Genomic DNA, 21,516 nt, shown 5'->3' on the forward strand with positions numbered 1-21,516 from the left:
AGTTAGCCATAACTGGTTTGTAGCTGTTGCATCTAAATGTTGAGTGTAAGGTATCTGCAATATGTTGTTTTCATAATTCCCTAGCAATGGGGAGGGAATGTCACAAACAAAGAAGCAGATAATCAGCTTCAGCCTGGATTTTGTAGTGTAGTAAATACTGAAGCATGGCCAGCCTACAGAGAATGATTCTGTGGAGATTTATTTGAACATTTACATTTGTTAGCACAGGCAGCATGCCATTTCCCAGCGACGTTTTGTACTTGCTCTGCGGCTTTAACGTTATGGTGAGTCTTATAGAAACTTCTCTTCTGTTTCAGTTCCATAGTTAATATCCCTGGTGAATCAACGCTCCGTCGTGAATTTCTGAGGCTGCAGCAAGAGAACAAAAATCGATCTGACCCTCATCGACAGCAGCAGTTCCAGCAGCAGCAGCTAAAGGACCAGGAGAAATACAAAAAGCAGCTGCAGGCAGAGCGGCAGAAACGAATCGAGCAAGAAAAAGAGCGGAGGAAGAGGCTGGAGGATGTAGGAAATGGCTTGTATTTGTAATCCACGTATATCAATCAGTGACCAACGAAACTATGCCAATTTCAAGAATAGGTTTTAAAAGAAAAAGAGGCCTTGTTAAATTCCCGTCACCAGCTGGTTTGGAATCTTTAACCCTGGTAGAAATTTGTGGCTTCTGACCACTGAGATGAATCAATTTTTTGAAAAGGTTCTACCCACTTCCTGCTAACTCCCTGCCCATGTGCTCTGGGAAGTCGATGTGTAACCACACTTACCTCAGTGTGGTTGGACCCCAGGAATGGGTAGGCAAAACAGAGGTGGAATTCTTATTCCCTTGCCCTTGTGCATAGTCCATGTTCAAGTCTATACTTGTGAGTCCAAACTACACTGGTACCTGTGATAGGATTGCACTCTGCTTTTGTGGTGCTACATTGCAGTTGCTAAATCAGAGTCATGTCTTTTCATGGCCTCTGAAGCCATTATAGGACAGTTAAGATGATGCTTTTGAAACACCAGTCTGCTCCAACAAAATCTAGGCACTCCAGATAACTCTTCCCTATCAAAATGCCATGTGCTGAAATAAGGAATTCTACGATGGAGGCTTGTTTGACCCAACAGCAATGGTTAAATCCTGGTCCCGTTACTATCAATGGCAAAACTGCCATTGACTTCAGTGTAGCCAGGATATAATCCCAGAAGCTTATCGTTATTTTAATACCAAACACAACCATCAACTTCTGTTGTGTCATACTAGAATACATGACACCACCACTGATTATACTCCAGGAATAGGGTTTTTTGACCTTCTCTGTTGGGAATGTCTCATAATTATGAATAAAAAGTGTATAGCTAATTGCATATTTTACTAATAATCTTTAAGCAAAGAAGTAAAATTTAAAATGAACAATGCTATTCCCTGGCACTTATTCAGCATCAGAAGAGAGAAGAAGAGCTCCGGAAGCAGCAAGAATGTGAGCAGAGATGGCCAGAAATCAAGGCAGTTCAGCGCAGAGATGAAAAGTGTGAAGATGACAAGAGATCTGTTGGCGAGGAAATGTGCAAAGTGGACGGACAGAGGAAGTCAGAAAGGAAGCAGGTGTAACTCTAGGACTTACCAATGCAATTCACAGCTCCTTGTTTCTGTGGCTGAAGTCGAAGTTAATTAATGGAGTCTTGTTCCTATAGGTCAAGGACCATATAGAGGGGCTTTTTTCATTTATTTACTGGTTCTTTTCCTCACCTTAACAGCCCCTGGCAACTCTGCCCCTCTCTGCTTGTGTTGTATTGAGTTATCTCCATTCCTCCAGCAATGCCAGATTTCTTCTCCCTTAAGTTTTGCACTTATTTCCATGCTGCTCCTTAACTTGTAGAACTTCCTTACAGAACTGGTCTGTAAAACCACTACCCTCCTCTCCTTCAGCTCATGCCTTAAGGCCTACTTTGCCACGGTACATGTCGAAAATTACTCAGAATGTCCCCATCGAGGCTGTGCCCTGGCCTGGGATGACTGGAGCACAGCACCCTCCTGCTCCCAGCTCCCATGTACATTTCATGCTGGGGAAGGCCAAGAGAGGGTGGTATATGCCAAATCTGGCATACATCTGGGGACCTCTCTACATAAAAGGATGTACCTGCCCCACTGTGGCAGCTTTCCAGCTTCTGTGTGAGCAGTGCAAATCTGGCCATTTCTTTATCTGCATTTCCTGTTGATTTAGACTGGATTATATTTCCCAGTAAAGTCAGAAAATTTGAAAGTCTTAACACATACAGTAGGGTACTGTCAGAAAGCATCAGAACTGGGATATTTCTTCTGTTCCTTGAAAGTAAAGTAGAAAGTGATGATTACGTAAAACAGTCAAAGGATGGAAATGGAATACAATGCAGATCCATCTGATCCCTCTGAGCACAACGTACATGAGATGGGCTTGGGGCATCTGTCTTCTGTCTCCTATTTCATCTTGTCCTCCTGGAAAAGAAGGTCCAGGAAACACCTCCCCACACACTTTCTGAATAAGTTACTGAACTTGTATACCCAAGAAACCATATGATGTATGGTACACAATTAAAATTAAAATAATCCCAGTCAATTACTTTTGACTTGATTGAAAAATATAGCAATCCTGTATGCTTCCCACAAACATCAGCCCATCTTTAATGTAAATCCCCAGCTCCTTTATTTTCCTTCTGAATATAACCAACCCCACTTTCGACCTCACTAAATGAAATTGAAATGGAAATATTTTCACCACCTAGATCTTGTAACAGATGCAAATTCTAGCATTTTGGCCATAGTGTTTTCACAGGTGAATTGCTTATATGGAATTGGAAACATGGAATCCTTCAAAACTATAATGTTCAATGAAGCCACAGGCTTTTGGAAAAGTCATAAGAGTATTAGAAAGGCACCAATGAAAAATATTAAGAGAACACTTTGGAGCTGGCAGAGGGGCTTTTTTGTTATTGTTTTAGGCTATACTTCTATTAAATGCAAATTCAGAAAGTTTTGGTTCACAAGAGCCAAGATTCTAGCCATTTTCAAAGGGGACCTAAGAAAGATGGGCACCCGACTCCTACTGAAATACAGCTCATGTGAGCCCCTTTAAGAATCCCAGTAGGAATGTTTAAAAAGTGAAAATTGTTAATACCGACTTGTTTTTAGAAAAAGATGGAAGAAGTGCAACACAATAAGAAGTTACATCGGACTCTTCCCAAAGATCAGACCCAACTGCTGTCTCTTCAGCACGACCACAAGCAAAAGAAGAAAGAGCTTCCAAAGAGCTCGAGTTCAGCATCACAGCCTCCGCCAAGCAGTACAAGCAAAGAGGTACCCACATAACAGATTGTTACAGTTACATTTTGTGATGTGCAGGTAACTCAGAGGAAGGGAATTGACTGGTCTTTTGGATAAACCTTAACCCAAATCTGGGCAAAGGTGTGTTTTTTCCCAGGCACTGTATATCGCAGTGAAGCCTGATTGGCTACCACCTTTCCATAGAGTACAGGTTTTGTCTCCGTTACTTCTACTCCAAATCAAAGTGGATTTGATGAAGGAGAGAAAAAAAGTGAGATCCTTCCACATAGCCAGTTTGGCCACATTCTGCAACGGCATGTAACCAGTCTACTTTCTCTCTCTGTCATGTCCTTGCCTTCCGACGAGGGATGAATGAAACTTGTGGCGTATGAGATTTGGTGAACCTCTGAGACTGATTTTAGGTTTGCAAAACTAGTTCAGGTTTCAGAGTAGCAGCGTTGTTAGTCTGTATCCGCAAAAAGAACAGGAAGACTTGTGGCACCTGAGAGACTAACAAATTTATTTGAGAATAAGCTTTCGTGAGCTACAGGAAGATGTTCATGCATCCGATGAAGTGAGCTGTAGCTCACAAAAGCTTATGCTCAAATAAATTGGTTAGTCTCTAAGATGCCACAAGTCTTCCTGTTCTTTTTGTGAAAACTAGTTCAGATTCACAAACATTTTTTCCTCTGTAATTTAAACCCAGCACAGGTCTCTAGATTCCTGTAGTCAATGAACAAGCAATGTGACATCCTTTGCCACTCACTGTACTTAAAGATCTTTAGTTAGTTATTTGCAGTGTTGTAGACGTGTTGGTCCCAGAATATTAGAGACACAACGTGGGTGAGGTAATGTCTTTTATTGGGCCTACTTCTGTTAGAGAGACAAGCTTTCAAGCTACACAGAGCTCTTCCAGACCTGAAAAAGAGGTGTGTAGCTCAAAATCTTGTCTATTTCACCAACAGAAGTGGACCCAAAAAAAGATAGTACCCTCTACCACTTTGTCTCTTTACCTAATAAGTTTAGATTTGATGGATAACGCATGACCATGTAGTCAGTGACTTACTTTAGACAGAGCTTCAGTTCTTTTTGCTGCTTCAAAAAAGGTTTTTGCCCACAAAATGGATTCTTTATATGTATATCCGACTGATAGTTTGTATCGTGCCATCTTGTCATGGAGCCAAAGCTCCTTTGCTTCTCTTACTATATATAATATCCCATCATTTTTAGCCCCTTTTCTCTTTTTTAAACTTCCCAGCTAGGGGCTCAATCCAGCAGCCAGTGGAACTACAACATGATTGAAGTTAAGCATGTACTGAAGTGCTTTGCTGGATTGGGAGCAGTTTGCTAGCATCTTGCAGAATCATGCCCCACACGTTTGCTGTGTATGTGTAAAGTATGGGGCATGAACAGTCTGGGTGATATTTCTAGCAAAGCACCTTCCAAAATACCTGAGTAAAGGCTTTGTGAAAAACTGTGTGTGTGTGTGTGTGTGTGTGTGTCTAAGGAAAGCAGAATGCTGATAAGCATACTTTGCTTCAATATCTAAACGGGTGCACTCTGACGTTATCAGTGTAAGAGCTTTAGATTAAGAGATCTGCAGATGTTCACAAGATGGAATTTCCTCTGTTGATGATAAATTAAATGAACTATTTTGCTAGACTTTTGAAATGATACATTTTAATACTGCAACAAAACCAAGCAATGATATGAAATCAGTTTAGGGAAACAAAACGCCTAAGCGTGTTATTACAGTAGCTGTTTGTGAAAACAGAAGAATGCATAATTCTGTTTGAAGCGCAACTTAGCTATCAAAAACAAATGTCTCCTCTCCAAGAGGTTTATTGCATTAAGTAAGTAAATAAATAATTTAGTGACATTGGAATTAGCTTTTTTGGAAGTCAATGTTTGTTTTGGAAACCTAGCCAAGGCTGTGTCAGCAGGTTGGGCCCACAGAGAGAGAAGCGAGCTATTTACTAAATATGTACCTACAAGAGTCAATGAAAATGTTGTGTTTCTGCTCAACTTTTTCAGGGGTGGGGGAAGAAATGCATCTCTGTTGAGCCTATTTCACTTTCTTTTTGCGATAGCCAAGGGAAAAATCTACAGCAAAATGTCAACTCAAATATTCATCTGGTTTTGGCATGTATTCCATAAATGACCTCTTTGTACTTGAATAAAATGTATTGTAGAATTTAGTTCATATGGTTCCTGTTAAATTTTAAGCTAAATATTGAATCCTGACATTATCAGTTATGCATAGCTGGACTCATCTGGAAATATGCGGCACTGAGGAAAAAAGATAAGGGAAATCAGATAAATATGCAATTTCTTCACCAGTACTAATGGTCTCTTGTGTTCACTGTACCATACTGCAGCCATTTATTTATTCTATTTTTGATGATAGATTATATTTAATCACATTTGTACATCACTATTTTGCTGAAAATGTGGTTGGAAAAGAATTGCAGGGTCTCCCAGCTAAATAAAAATCAGTGCCACTGATCAGTGGCAAAATATTTTTTTTTGTCAAATTTTGGGAAAAAAGCCAGTTGCTTTTCAGTTCAACTTTTTGTATGTCTTTTAAAAAAAAGTCAAAATGTTTTGAACCTCTCTAAAATTAGGTCTCATCGAACTTATCAGTTGTATCGATCTTTCTCCTGCTTTCTTATCCAAAGAGCTGCTAACTTCTGCACTACAAAAAACATGACTTCTGAAAGAGGTTACTCCCTCTTCCAGAGCTTGTTCTGCAGAAGTCGAATTTACGTTCATTAGTACTTTTATGAGACTTGGTTAAATGACGGTTGGCAGACATTCATGCCCAAGCCTCACTGGCTCTACAGCTGAGTTGAGAGAATTAAAAAAAATTGTTCTTCATGACCACGGAAGCTACCCTTGAGAATTCATTCGCTTAGCTGTAAAAAGGGGAGACTGTCTTCGAACCAGTTCATCGTCACGGCTAAATTACAGCGCAAGACAATATACTTTGGGTCTGTCTGCAGCTGGGTGTAGCCCTGCCTGTGTGTGCTAGAGGAGGCTTAAGAGCCTGGCTAGACAGGGTAAAGAGGGCCCAGGCTGGTGGAACAGGCAGGCTCAGTGGTATCCCAGTACATCAGGTGGCACCTTATAGGGGGACAACCCGTCACAGTCCAAAATACTTTAATATTTTCATTTTTCCTTGCTAGTGACTGGGAGGGAAGGGGGGCACTTGTCTTTTACTGAGAGAGGATACAAAGGGTGAAAACCTAGCCCCACTGCAGTCAATGGGAGTGATGCCATTGGCATCAGTCGAGCCAGAATTTCACCCAACGTTCTTGGTATACTTTGGGAGTTTGTTTGTTTTAATGAAGTGCCTTTTCCAATACAGGTCTGTGAAACTAGTGGGAATCATTCTCCATCACAGGTCATCAGCAGGTTCCTAGAATATGTTCCCAACAGTGTTAATGCCCTTCCTAACATAGGCATAAGCACCCAGATACAGTGATGGGTGCATTAAAAAAAACTATCTACATAAAATAAAATATTTAGACACTGATAGCTAGGAATGAGTTAGCATTAATCTCTGGGTAGCTCTGTAAAACTGTTCCTATCCTTCTAAATCAGACGAAAATCGAAAGGTTTACACTAAAGAATTAGTAAACAGGAATTAGTCCTGTTGAGTAAAACCAGAAAGAGCTGTAGGGTCAAAACTGTGGGAAAGCAATTTTGTAGTGAGCAGGGCCTTTGGAAATGAAATGATCTTTGTACAGTTTAGGGCATTTTCATCTGCCAAATTTACGTGGTGTGGTTAATATTCCAAACAATATAAAATGCTATCACGTATTTTAATGCAGAAAACCACCTGTAAGTAATGTCTGCTTTATCGGGTCAGGTGACTATACACCAGGAGCAGAAGGAACAGGTGCAGCAGACCACACATTGCAGGGGAAGAGGGAGGAGGAAATTCAATGTAGATTTTAAAAACCCTGTTGAAGACATAAGGAAAGGTCTCCCTTCTCCTATGAGATCTCAACGAATAATACATTGGGTGGCATGAAAGAAAACAAAATTGCAATCCAGGCACCTCACAGTTGAGGCTTTTACTTGGCAGTATCATGCTGCAGTGAGTTTTCTTGCAGATTGGAAGCTTCATGTAAAAGGTGAGGTTCAAATTAGGGAGAATGTATAGGTATTGATCCTTCACTTGGATCCACATGGGTAGATCTCACACCCGCACAGAGTCTCGTCAAAGTGGGTCTGCATGGACATCAGGGTGCACCCACAGGGACCTGATGGCAGGACTGAGGCTGTCGTCTGCAATGGGTCTGATTTCATTTCTTGTTTTCAGGCCGAGGACAGAAAGAAGAAAAATGATGGGCTACAGACTCCTCTCGACTGGGCAGCCGTTCTTGGACACGAAGCCGCGCCGCACACTAGACTAGGTTCTGGCAGTAGTTCTAGTCCTTGCACCCCAGCTTTGCAAAGAGCAGTGGTAGCACAGGTGAAGTATCATTGTTCCATGTGCAGTGTGTAAAACACGGGGTGACATCATGGCCTCACTCAAGTCAATTGCCGTCTCGGCAGAGGAGGTAAAAGAGCCGTTCCTCCCTCTGACCCCCCGGCACAGCTGACTACGGGCTGTGACAGTCTAGCCCTAAGAATTTGTTGATGCCATCCTTTCCTGCTGAATTATAAATGGGATTGTATGCAGGCGTTGCAGATTAGGGCTAGATAACAGTTAATTTCAGATACGTTGATGCCTGGCGGCAGGGAGTCTCTGATGTCACGCTTAGGCTACGTCTACACTAAAAACTTCAAAGCGCTGCCGCGGGAGTAATCCCACAGCAGCCCTTTGAAGTGTGAGTGTGGTCCACGAGGGCAAAGCTCCGAGCGCTGGGAGCCTGTCCACACTAGTGCGTTAAAGCGCTCAGACTTGCTGTGCTCAGGGGCGTGATTTTTGACCTCCCCTGAGCCAGCAAGTTAGAGAGCTATAAAATATAAGTGTAGCCAAGCCCTTACATGTGTCACAAAAAGCCTGAACCAACAATGCTGTTTTATTTCCTATGGAAGGATTTTATTCTGTATTTTTTACATAGCACCAGAAAGGTAAATGACACTTTACAGAATAAGTGAAAAAGGCTGGGAATATCTGAAGGCCTTGACACTGGCGAAATTGTTGCCAACCTTGTTAAATATTCTGAAAGCACACGGAGGTGGAATGAGGAATAGTTATCAATGTAGGGTCAGATTTTGCTCCCGTGTGGCACCTGGAAGATCTGTGGAGTTCCTTTTGCTGAGTTTCCTCTGTGTTCTTCCATCATTGGCCGAAGATTTGCCTCACCCTGGAAGAAGTAGGGGATTTGACCTACAAGCCTTATAAATCCCCTAAAATCTCCAGGGAGCCAACTGGGACACCAGCTGCCTCCACTGAAGCCTTATACCTTCACACCTAGAGGATAGTTAGTATAGTTCCATTCACTGGGACACCACACATGCATACAGGTTCTTCCCAGGCCCAGAACCCCGGTTCTAAAGGGCACCAAGAAGCTGCCACTTTCCACTACTGCAGAGGGTTTCACAATTTCCAGAATCATTTTTTGACCTCAGAACCGTGAAAGTCTTCTCAAATTAAGATAGGTTCTAGAGTAGCAGCCGTGTTAGTCTGTATTCGCAAAAAGAAAAGGCGGACTTGTGGCACCTTAGCGACGAACCAATTTATTTGAGCGTGAGCTTTCGTGAGCTACAGCTCACTTCATCGGATGCATGCCGTGGAAAATACAGTGGGGAGATTGATATACCCAGAGAACATAAAACAATGGGTGTTACCATGCACACTGTAACCAGAATGATCACTTAAGGTGAGCTATTACCAACAGTTTTTCTTAAAGCGTGAGACCAACTTAGGCACAATTCATTCTCTTTTCCCTCCCCTCTCAGGTTGGTATCTCACTTTGCTTGGCCAGGAACCATTGCTGGAACTTTTCCATGATGCTTTTGATTTTTCCTTCCTTGTTCACTTGACACTCATCCATATACCTATTTTTCACTCCGATCCTTACAGCTTCTGCCCCATGTGAGTTGCCCAAATCTCTGCTATTAGACTCTGGTTACTAATGTAACTGTCCTAAAACTGGAAGTAGGCTTAAAGATTCCTGTATCAAAAGGCAAAAATTATATCTAGACATGGTTTCCAAAAAGCATGTTTGGAAACATACTGTGTAAGAATCCTTCTCTTGAAATGGCCACATCAGAAACATTTAGTTTTGCAGTTAGTCTCAAGAAGAAAATGAGTTTTGTGTTTTCATTCCTTTTGTGAATCATATGAATGTACACACTGTAACTTAGCATTTTGGGGCAAGGTGGAATGAACCAATGCATTCTTGCCGTGTGTGCTTATGGTATAAGATGGCTCAGAGACCAGTCAGTCATCTGCAGCTTACAAGACTTGGAGACAAAGACTGGTAAAACTAAGTATAGAGGGGTAGAGCTCATTTGTTTCTCAAAATATAATACCATTGACTTAAAAGTAAACTGTAAAACTAATACGAAAACTAAATGAATCCCAGATGTGTGTGTTGAAGTACCACTATCCAGGCTTTGAAAGGTCAGAGCAGCGGCTGCATGTTGTCATAGTTCAGACTCCGTAAGATCAAGTGACACTTAATGGTTTGCTGAATCTGTATCTGAATGATTAAAGAAGAAATCTCATCACAGCCACGAAGATGCAGAGAGCCTGATTTGGAAGTGCCTTGCACCTTGTGTAGTCCTCTTCACCCATGCAATGGGGCTGCAAAACATTACCGGACCCTAGTGATTACATTTTCCACCCAGTCTTCACTCACTTTGCACATGATTAGGTGCAAGGCTGTGGTGAATCGAGCCCCATGGTTATCTGTGATGCATTCTGGGTTATCTTCAGAATTTCATGGTGCCTCAGACTTATATTTAAAAAATCCACATATTTCCCTTCTCACTGTTTCCCACAGCCAGGCTAATGGAAAGATGTAGCACACAAATCTGTGATGAACTCAGTTTTCATTGGCTTTGTGGTTCACCTGTAAGGATTTGTTGGATATATTTTCTCAGTTGTACACATTAAAATTTATAGAACATTATTAATGTCCTACTTTTTTGCTAAATTAGAACCAGAAAGCTGGCTGTATTAAAATAATCAGCTGTGCATTAAATCATGAATTGATCCAAGCTCTGCAACAAAGATACAAGTAATTTTAAAAAAAATTCCCTTCTTTAGGCCATCCTATGACAACATGTGGAGAGCATCCAGGAATGCCTGTGGATGCATGCCAAAATGATATTAGGGGTGTCCTCACAAAGCAATCCAGTTGTCTTGTACTCCCCCTCTGGAATCTTTTTCAAACAAGCATGGCCTGCTGTGTGTTGTGTCCTCTTCTGTCATAATTCCCATGCAGAAAAGAGCCCATTACCTCAACTCAGTTAGGATCCATTCTTTGGTCCCAGGGCATCTTTCTGAAACCCACAGGGAAGCCTCGGGGATTAGGAGTGGGTGGGATGCCCTCACTTGTGCTTATAATAAAAACACAATGCGATTGAGCTCTATTTAATTCAAAATCATCAACAGAGCTTTCCTTGTAAAAATGATTCGTTCAGACAAACACAAGGAGATGCAGTTATCTCCAATACCCCAGGGTTCCACTGCTTTTGATTTATAGAGTGTAATTCTGGCTCCATTGAAGTCAGTGGCAAAACTCCCTTAGACTTCAGTGGGGCCAGAGTTTCACTCATAAGTGGGACCTGAATTCTATGTTAGCCTTGGGCTGGCTATCTGCACAGGAATAGACTTCACCCATAGAGCACCTGGTTGGATTTGTCCAGTCACTGGGGCCCTGATTCAGCAAAGCAGTTAGGTATGTGCCTAATTTTAAGCATAGGAGTAGTCCCCTTGATGTCAACAGAACTGCTCGCATGCTTAAATTTTTGCACACACTTAAGTACTTTGTTGCATCAGGGCCTAGGAGAAGATGGAGAAAAATATTCCTGTGTATTGATAACATAGTTCCTATAAAACCCATACCTATCCCCAGGTTAAGCCACTTGAGGGAACACCTTGCAGCCACAGATAATTTTGGTAAATAAAAACTATTATTAGTGGCAATCATGTTGGGCAAAAAGTTATTTTTTTTAGAACACAAACTGGAAAAATAGACCATTAAATGTTCTAAATGCTTATAAAGCTGTTTGCTCCCAAAACTGAGATAAAGCACCTTGAATCTCTAAGCAGATGAAATAGATAAAACTGTGTCCTGCATCTGGTTTTCCCATCCCAGCCTGGAAAGTATAAACTGGGATTAGCTTATTTTTCTTTTCTTTTATACTTTGTTCCGTTCAATATTTGTTAAGGAATCTTAATGAGGCCCTATTGTTCCCATAAAGTAGTCCAGGATGGGTTATATAGACTTCAGAATCATAATACGTTATGTTTCTGAAATTCTGTGCCTAGTTCTTAGTTATTTGTTTTACTTGTATTTTTTATATAAATTACAGTATTGAAAATTAATGAAATATTAAGTAAACAATAATCACCTGTTTATAGTATCTTTCTACTGAGCATTTTAAACATTTTTACTGACTTCAATTAATTAATAGGTAAAATACCACTCTGAGGTATTGTAAAGAAAAAATGTATAAAGAAACTTCACTCATTGAACAGCAGCTACCTCTGGAATGAACCACAGCAGCTGTTTAACAGAGCATAGTGACACACGGTAGCAATTTGGGACAGGAAGTTCCCACTGAATGCACAGAGGGGTTTTAAGCAGGCAACATGTAATTTGGTTTGGACACAGGTTTAGTACCTTTATTCTTATTAAACATTGCAATGGTATCTTTAAGGCCTGGAAGTGATCCTGGTTTTATGGTGCTTTTGAAAGGAGGTACCTTGAAAGGAGGCAGCAAGATGTTAGCATGCTTGGCCATTGCTTCAGTCCTGATTCAGAAGGAAGAATGTCAACTAATGAATAACTAATACCACTTCCTGCAGTCCCTAGATGTTCTCTGGAGTGCTCCTGCCATGCTTAGCATGTGAGATCTGACAGGATAACAACATGAGAGATTATAGCTGCAGGCATCTCTCTGATATTACTAGCAACGCCAACTGGATTGCCACATAGAAATTCCTCTGGATGGACCCAGCTCATACAACACCATTGCCATATATTTTCCCTTATTCTTTTCTTGAATCAAAGAAGCTTGCTCTTTTCAGAGACGATCGTCACAGTGGACGTTTCTGGCTTCTTTCACCCCATGAATGAGTCTAGTTACACTGCGGAGCTAGATTAATAGAATCATAGAATATCAGGGTTGGAAGGGACCTCAGGAGATCATCTAGTCCAACCCCCTGCTTAAAGCAGGACCAATCCCCAGTTTTTGCCCCAGATCCCTAAATGACCCCCTCAAGGATTGAACTCACAACCCTGGGTTTAGCAGGCCAATGCTCAAACCACTGAGCTATCCCTTCACTCAAAAGGATTTTATTTCTTAGCCAGAAACCTTAAGTAGCAAATGCTGGGTATTTGAAAGTTTTCTTTTGAAAGTTTCTTTCTTTTGAAAGTTTGAGTTTTTAAGTTTTTAAACGTTCTTTCATTTGGAATGAAGAGCATGTGTGAGAATATTTTCCTGCCAGTTCAGGCCAGCTGCTGGTTAAATACAACAACCTGCTTTTATCAGGGTGCTTTTTTTAAACAGACATGGGCCCAAATTGGCACCCCTTGATTTGACTATCCCTGGTGAAATTATTGTTTCAAATCTGACTCAGGGCTTGGTCTCATCTTTAATTTGTACAGCTCTTGGGAAAAACTGTTGGTTACATTTTGGGGAACACATTTGCAATACTTAACTCTGAAAATAGGAGTATTTGACTGCTTTATATGCAACGTGCATACTGGAAATTAATTCTTCCATGAAATATTCATTTTGAAATCTGTTTGATTTGCAGCATATGGTTTATACCATCCAGTTATGCAGTTGGCCATGTACTACTAATGAAATATTAGCTTCTTTGGGTTGGGGGGGTTTTTTAGGACGAATGTGAAGTATAAGAAATTTTTACTGGCAATATATTTTATGGTACCCATTATCCCCCCCCCCCACACACACACACACATCCTGAAAATAAATAAATGCCTTTACAAAGGTGAAGATAAATGAGACTGTGTTCATGTGCCAGTGGTCCTTATTTAATGCAATATGTCTGCTTTGCCAAATACCTGGCTATACCAACAGTGTGGTGGTGGTGATGTTTGTAGAGCGATTCTGGCTGGGGGATAATGTTTGACATAAACTTCATTTGTTTGAAGAGTGAAAACCTCCGGACCAGTAGAGACGTATACCACAGCAGTTCACTGTCAGACATGGTGATAACACCAGTGAGCCCAGGACAGGATGATGTATTCTGGAGTGTTTGTCAAAATGAAGAGCAGCCTCCAAAGGTACTGGAAACTGAAGGGGTATATGTTCCAGCTGGCCATTATTAATAGTGCCTAATTCAGCTTTACTGAAGTCAGTGGGATTCATTCCATTGACTTGCTTCATTAAGCATTGAATAAGGTCCTTTACCCCCATACATATTACCAGAACTTATACATACGCCTTGATACTGATGGGCACATGACAGATAGATCTGCATCAAGGGGAGAATTAGACTCCTGCTGGGGGGTTCCCCCCCTCATCTCACTATCCATTTCTTAATCTACAATTAATGTACAGTTGATAGGAATGGCTATTGCAGATTAAACCCAACACACTGATGAAGGGGTTATGTGTGAAATCTTGACAAAACTCCCATTGACTTCAATGAAGCCAGGATTTCACCCTGTAATTCTGTCACTCCCTGTGTTAGAATAGACTGATAGGATATTAGTAAAATCACCCAGGAGTTCAAAATTGGTTATGTGGCTGAAGAGATCTTGTTAATCTGGAAAGGATAATGTAAAAACATGGATTTGGGTAAATATAATAATATCTGGCCTAACTGAGTGAATGCTATGTATGTCAGTACATGTAATATATGTGTGTGGTCTGTGTATGTGTAGACACTTATTTAGCTAGACCAACTATTTGGTTTCTTTCCTCCCTGCCCCCTTCCCTCTGCCCCGGGTTTTGAAGAATCTAGTTACACTGCAGAGCTAGATTATTAGTTCACGTAATTCAAAGGATTTTTGTTTCTTTTTTAGCCAAAACCCCTATGTACAAGTGCTGGGTATTTGCATATATATGTTCTACTGCCTCCTGGGTGGGTGTGTTGTTTGTAGCAATTTAAGGTAATTCACCCTGTAGGCTGGTAGTCCCTGGACAGGAACAACATTTATGTGACCGGAACTGTATTTCCCCCATTCACCACAAAAACTGACCCAACAATAAAGTAATTTCCAATAAAAAGACACATTCCCAGAATGTCCCACTGGAGCATTTTTCTTCTGTGTGTTTTAGTCTGTCTTGTATTTATGCAGGGCATACGTTGGGATTATTAACTGAGTATATGATATCAGAGTAGCGAACTGAAACATTTGGTTAAATCTTTAAGGTTCCAGAAAGAACAACCTCTAAATTTTACAGCAGGGATCATCTTGGCCGTCAAAGATGTCCTTCAAGGTAAGCTCCTCTGTGTTTTGTGCTTAAACTAATGTTGATTTATTACCAACAGGAAAACTGAAGCCAGCTCATTAAAATCAAAGCCATAACTTCAGGAACTCCACTGTCAACGTCGGTTCATACTTCATTTAATGGCCATGACAATTATTCCCTCTTTGGAGCCAACTTACCCACAAAGTAACCCAGCCAAATGTTCTGACCTTGAACCTTAACGAAGCTTCTAAACCCGCTCACATTTCTCCTCTTAACAGTTTACATGTCTGATTTTGAACCCAGATAAAACCCGCTTGTGGCTCCGCTTCTCTTTTTGCGTCAGCATAATTTTAATCTCATCCTTTTATCAGTCCCTAATTGCACTGATAATATGCAAGGGCCTGATCCTGCACATTCGTATGCAGGGCCTAGTGCTGACTGCTCTGAGTTCTCTCATTTGGTCCAGTAGTTTGAGCACAATGAATACAACTCAGTGGGCCTGACTCTCCATTGCCCTGGATATGGTGCCATCATTCACACCAGCGCAAAAGTGGGTGTAAAACCCTTCCGTGCAGCTTTGCTAGCACCCGCTTGGCACTGGTGTAAATGACTGCTTGAGGAGCAGGCTAATGGAGAATCAGACTCATGTGTGTCACACTGTGGGCAGGTGGTAGAGGTCAGTGGGTTTTGGCAATAATGCTCCCAGTTTCTGTCTCTGACTCTGCATATATGCAATTTAGCCGTGACTTGTGGTGTTTCTGCCAATAGCTTCATTACTAAATATGCTCTCTTTAAGAATTATAGGATACAATGCAAAAAAGAGACATGGGCTAGTAGTTAAATCACAGTGTTTGGAGTCAGGAATGCCATAGTCTTCATTTTGACCTTAGGCAAGTCCCTTTATCTTCCTCTGTATTCTGTTCTCTGTTTGTAAATGGAGGCAATAATACCTACCTCCCTGGGGTGTTCTGAGGCTGGATTCAGTAACATCTGTAAGTGCTCTGAGGCCCAGGAACAGAAATGCAAAATATTTGGATATGATTTTTGTCTTTGTGTTTAGTAACGTGCAGCAGCCATCCCCAGGGGGACATGCTCTGAAACTAAATAGCAGCAGCAGCTCTCCTGGCAGCAGGCAATGGGAGATGGGATCTCATCTCAGCAAAAGATCAACCTCAGGTGATTCTTAGGTCAATGATTTATCAATCAAAATGTGTAATGTTCCTATGCCTTGAAATCTGGTACATGTTGAGTCCAAGATGTCAAAATCTTGCATACAAATTTATATTTGTGTTCACTGCATGTCTTTTCATGACATGATTTTGATTGCTTTCTGGATTGTATGGTCTGTGTTCCAAGCACGGAGTTAAAATAGAAACTGTTCCTTTTTTGAGTGCAAAACTGACAGTGAGCATGTTCCCAGATGGAAAATGTAATAAACTGTCTTAATTAGGAGGTGAAAAACAAAATCAGTGTCTTTTTATTCACTAGTACTGTTGAAAGTCAGTAGATCTGGTGTTACGGGTACATTGGCCTAACGCTATAATAAGGGTAACTCACCGGAGCTTTTCTTCATGACCTTTACTACTTTATTGGATTGCTAGCTAATGAGATGATACAGTTTAGCAGCTGTTATGCATTAACATTTCTGCACTTTATTATTGTTTTGGCTGGGGAAGACATGAGGTTCCCCATTCAGCCTCTTATGAAACATTCCTTTGGTATATTATAATTTATTGAAAAATATAGTGAAACTTTTAAAAGGGGCCAAAAGCAAATTATTAGACAGAGACAACCACATGTAGAGTAACCAAAACGTGTGGTGGGTTTTCAGCTTTGCATCGTACTTGTGGATGAAGACCTGCATAGCTCGCTTGGGTTATGCTAGTCCATGCAAATGCGTGGCGGTACAAACTCAGATTCCTCTTAAATATGTGGCTTGAAGCACCAGCAGGCAGGGACACGGAAGGAGAAGTAGACAGCCTTATTCCTCTCTAGTTACTCCTAAATATATTATGTCATTTGTTGTAGCCATGTTGGTCCAAGGATATTATAATTCTTAGAATTAAATGTATTTTTAAATAAGACCAGGTGGGTGAAGTAATGCCTTTTATTAAACCAACTTCGGTTGGTGAGAAAGACGTGCTTTTGAGCTATAGAGAGCTCTTCTTCAGGTAGCTCGAACACGTGTCTCACTCTCCCCAACAGAAGTTGGGCCAATAAAAGATATTCCCTCACCCACCGTGTCTTGTTTAAAAATACATTTAATTATAAGAATCTCATCGCCTTGATGTCAGAGTACCAGTTACGTATATTAAGCCTGGTTGGCCATTGCTTGTGTAGCTCTCTGCAGAATGGTAGCATTTGACACCCACTTTGCACTATGTAAATGACTACTAAGGCAGGGGGAAATCGTTGGTGTTTCTATTGGCGTTAAGGCTGATATCATGGCAATGAGCATCTTAGAAATTCATTTCATAATAATATGGAATTTAAAGAAAAAGTTATTTTTAAAGTGATGTTCATGTTAATTTACAAAAACTTGACAAATGAAGGCCAAATTGCATATTTATTGCAGTCACACATTCAGGCAAACTTTGCTTTAAATAGCCATTGGATATAGAAAACTTGGCTTCAAGAAAAATCCAAACCACAGTCTCAAATGATTTGACCTTGTTTTTCTTTTGCTTTTATGTCATTTTCCTTTTCAATAATAATTCAGCAAAAAGCAATCATGCAGCAGCCCAGCGCCACTTCACAGTCACTGTCTGATATGTAACACCTGTGCTGTTCTGGGAAGGGGAACTAAAAACCTCTCTGGCCATGGAAAGAATTGAAAAACTCCCCAGTGGTTTAACCTGTCTCCTTGGGTTCTTAAGTGTAATTGAATGACAGCTCGTTCTGATGTGTGGTAGTCAGGGAAAAGTTTTATTTTCTCAAAGCCAAAGGAACAGTGAATTAGGTGTTTAAATACATTTAAACTAATATAGCAGCCTAGTTGCTTTAAACACTCAGTGATTAGTAATGAGTTTGGAATCAAAACAGCTTTAGAAAATGCTTAAATCCATATAGTGATTGTAATAAAATTATGTAAATACACAAATAACTGCCTGCATTATTGAGTCCTAATCTGGCCAGATGCAGCCATCCTTACTCTCCCTGAGCAATGTCTTGCTCTGCAAGTAGTCCCGCTGATAGCAATGGGACAGGTTATGTAATAAGTTACAAAGCAATGAACTGAGTTATGAGCTGCCTTCCATGCCGGTGCAGAGGAGTAAGGGGCAATAGGGTGCCCATGTACTTCCTTTCATGGGCCAATTGCATCATTAGACCATATGTGGAGGAGGACAGCAGCGATCCTGGACAATTCTGCCCTTCCTGTGTAGCTGCTTGGGAAGTAGCCTTGGCTACTCCCCCCACCTCACACAGACACACACACACATATACACAATGTATCAGACAGCACAGCTAAGCCAGCAATCTGTGCCAGGAGAAGTGCTGACATGGCTTATTACTGCCAAAGAATAAAGAGAAGCAAGACCTGAACAGTGACTTTCCAAGGCAACAGCCTTGGAGGAGGGGGCATTCCCCTCTGCTTTTAGCAGAGGGAGCAGTGCAGTTTCATACACCCTAGCTCTGACTGCTATGGCAGCTTCGCTTTCAGTGTAAACTTACCCTGGCTTCCACAGGGCACTGGCTTCAGAGAGAGATGAGAGCTCTGAAGTTTGGACAGTGGCAAAATGTCATAAAATATTCTAAAAAATGTAGGGCTTGACTCCCTCTTACGAATGGGAGCAGAGCCATTGATGTTAGCGGGACCGCTGACGGGAGTAGGGAATACTTACCCAAAGGCTGGGTTACAGGATTGGGCCCTCTATGCTGTTTCTGCTCTACAGTCAGATGAAGTGCTTAGGAAAACATGCACGTGTGGTTTGGGGCTCAGGGTTTCCATCCTCTGCTTTGGCCTGCAATCAGTGGAGCGCAGCTGGGTGGCACCCCTGCTGTGGAATGTGCCGAGCAATCACTGATGTGATGAGCTGTTTAAGAGGGTTAGGCTGACCCGTCGGCCCCAACCCTGGCATGTCCACTTTCCCCACTCTTCTCGTTCAGAGAGCTGCTGCTTTTCCACTGCCCACAGCGCTTGTGCGAGCCAATTGGCTTCCACTCTGCTGGCCTCACCCTAGGCAGCAGAAATGCATCGGGACTTCCACAGCCATGCAGGGCTGTGGGCCGGGGGGGGGGGGGGGAGGAGGGGCCGGCTCACCCTAAAAATCAAAGGAAGGCTTCCCTTTCCATAAAAGAGAAAACAATACAATGCAAGCATAGGAGGCCTATGCGCGTGTTGAGGGATTGTCCTGTTGTTGTATGTGCCATGTATTTAATGCTTCTCTCTACAACTCTCCTTTTGGGGAATCAAGGCTCGTCCAAGGCAGAGAGCCCACTGTCCCAGAACCACCCGCAGCAGTTCAAGAAGTCTGAAAATGCTCCTCACCTGGCCCAGTTTTCAGTAGGTTCTTTTACTGCCAATACTGTTTTGGTTTTGGTCACACTTTCTAGTAAGGGTACATTTATAAACAGTATAAACGTTTTAATTAATGGTTAACCAATTGTTATAGAGTCCAAGTCAACAGGCTGCTCATAGGCAGAGCATATAACCCACTGTAGCAGAATCTACTGCTGTTCTTATAACCCTCTGATCACCTACCACTTATGACTGTAACACGCTTAATAATGCATTAACCCTTCAGGAGCTGTGTATAAATGTGTCTTTAATATAAAGTGTGACCTCTGTTTCTTGGGTTTGTTTTTTTTTATTAGTTCAGCCTTGTAAAGTTGGGTGTTTGCCCATCGGTTCAGTTAACTGGAGCTAACATGCCCTGAGCAAGAGATCATACATGGAATGTTTGGTATTTTAAAAGTTGCAGGGAAGGGCCTAGATGGCTTGGAGGAATGCATAGCCAGAGACTGGGTCAAATCTAGAGCAAACCTGTAGCAGCCTAGAGTTCGTAAGGTCAGCTAGCTGTTTGGCGGTCTGTGTAAGACAGGTTTGGAGGAGAGGGAGGATGGTCCAGGGCTTAGGGAAAAGGTCTGGGACATCAGAGAACCAGGTTTGCATCCTTTTGTGGCCTTGAGTAAGCCACATATTCACTCTGTCTCAGCTTCCCATCCTTAAGAAGGGGGATAGTAGCACTTCCCTATCTCACAGGGGTGTATTAAGACAAATACATTAAAGATTGAGTGGTGCTCAGGTACTGCGGTAATGGGCGCCACAGAAGTATCATTGGTAGATAAATGATGGTCTCACTTCATTTCCCAGTAGACTTGTATCCACATTATCAAAACCACCATCACAATTAGCATGGTGTCCACTTTAGCAGACTCAGTAGAGGCCAAGGGGCTCCAGTTTAGGGCTAAATTATGGCATTTACCCACTGGCCCAAGTAGGCAGCTGGGCTGAGGCTCCTTGAAGCACAATCCCACCCCAAACAGCCTGGGGGAATGTGTATGTAAAATGAAAGTGAGAGGTTTGTTTTTCCTGTGTATAATACCTCTCCACACAAGCATTTTCTACACAGGTATTAAAGCCCATCCCTTGAATACCATTGAGATTTAACCTAACCTTGGCCCCAAAATTCAAAAGTAACATTTTTAAAGAGCCAAGATTGGATGAAAGGTGCTTATACAACTAGTGAGCATTCACCCTGCTAAATGGTGGTGAGATGTTTGAGCCTAAAATTAACAGCTTGGTTAAAATTAACCAGACACCATTGCTAGAGGAATTCAGTCATTTTAGTTCAGCTCATTATTCTTTGTGTACTACCTGGCTCCAGTGTGGGGCAGTGCAAAAGTGTTATCTGCCTAATAAAGAGTTTTAGTTAAAAGTTGCAGTAACTATTTACCAACTAGAAATGGAATAAGGTGGCTGCTTGCTCATGTGATTTTGCAGTGGATTCTTAAATGGGAAAATGCAATCGAGTTTTCTTTCTTCAGAGTCCAGCCTTCTTCGCCAAAGGGAAAGACGGTGCCAACATGTTCTCCACAGTAGCAGAATATTCATCATCCAGTGATGAACTGCTCAGCAGCGATGATGATGATACGATTCACACAAGGTTAGCTTTTTTTCTTTTGTTACTAATTTGTTAACTCTCAAAGGACAAGTTGGTGTAAATGAGCACAGCTGTATTGACATAAGAGCCACCCCTTTACGCCAGCCGACAATGTGGCCAGTATTATTTTTGATTTTGCAACATTATTACAGTGATCAGATGGTGTATCTCCAATTTGCATGCTTTTTATCAAGCTGATCTCAAAGTTTTTTATTCTCCTTTAGCTTTCCTGTTCTCTATTGCAGTTTTTGTGAGTGACATCTGCAAGGCCTACCAGGCATTTAAAAGGCATATTTTCCTGAGAAATAATTGCTTGTGCATTGCTATTACCAGTTGTTTCCAGAATGCACATCTATTCTGTCCTGCATATGCTCCTGATTTGTGTTTTACCGCTTTCAAAACACAGGGGGGGAAATGTTGAAAACTCTCTAGCTTGTTGGTTTTTGTTTTACATAAGGCCTTATTTTTCTTGAGTGCCCCTCTTCCAGACTTCCCTGTTGTGATCTGAAAAAGGACGTTTTTATCAATTGTAGG

The 21,516-nt window shown here is 41.5% G+C and overlaps 1 protein-coding gene across 2 annotated transcripts in view; it reads left to right on the forward strand.

Moving 5' to 3' along the window:
• The window catches only part of NRK (Nik related kinase), a 123,668-nt gene that overhangs the window by 66,764 nt on the left and 35,388 nt on the right, over positions 1-21,516 (forward strand). For both annotated transcript variants that reach the window (XM_048865374.2, XM_075132550.1), the window contains 9 exons: positions 318-525; positions 1,439-1,603; positions 3,167-3,331; positions 7,626-7,778; positions 13,612-13,743; positions 14,838-14,905; positions 15,939-16,054; positions 19,294-19,382; positions 20,867-20,985. In XM_048865374.2, the coding sequence (XP_048721331.1) occupies positions 318-525; positions 1,439-1,603; positions 3,167-3,331; positions 7,626-7,778; positions 13,612-13,743; positions 14,838-14,905; positions 15,939-16,054; positions 19,294-19,382; positions 20,867-20,985 (1,215 nt within the window). The remainder of the gene's footprint in view (positions 1-317; positions 526-1,438; positions 1,604-3,166; positions 3,332-7,625; positions 7,779-13,611; positions 13,744-14,837; positions 14,906-15,938; positions 16,055-19,293; positions 19,383-20,866; positions 20,986-21,516) is intronic.

The sequence above is a fragment of the Caretta caretta genome, chromosome 9, assembly GCF_965140235.1.
Source record: "Caretta caretta isolate rCarCar2 chromosome 9, rCarCar1.hap1, whole genome shotgun sequence".
Taxonomy (NCBI): Eukaryota; Metazoa; Chordata; order Testudines; family Cheloniidae; genus Caretta; species Caretta caretta.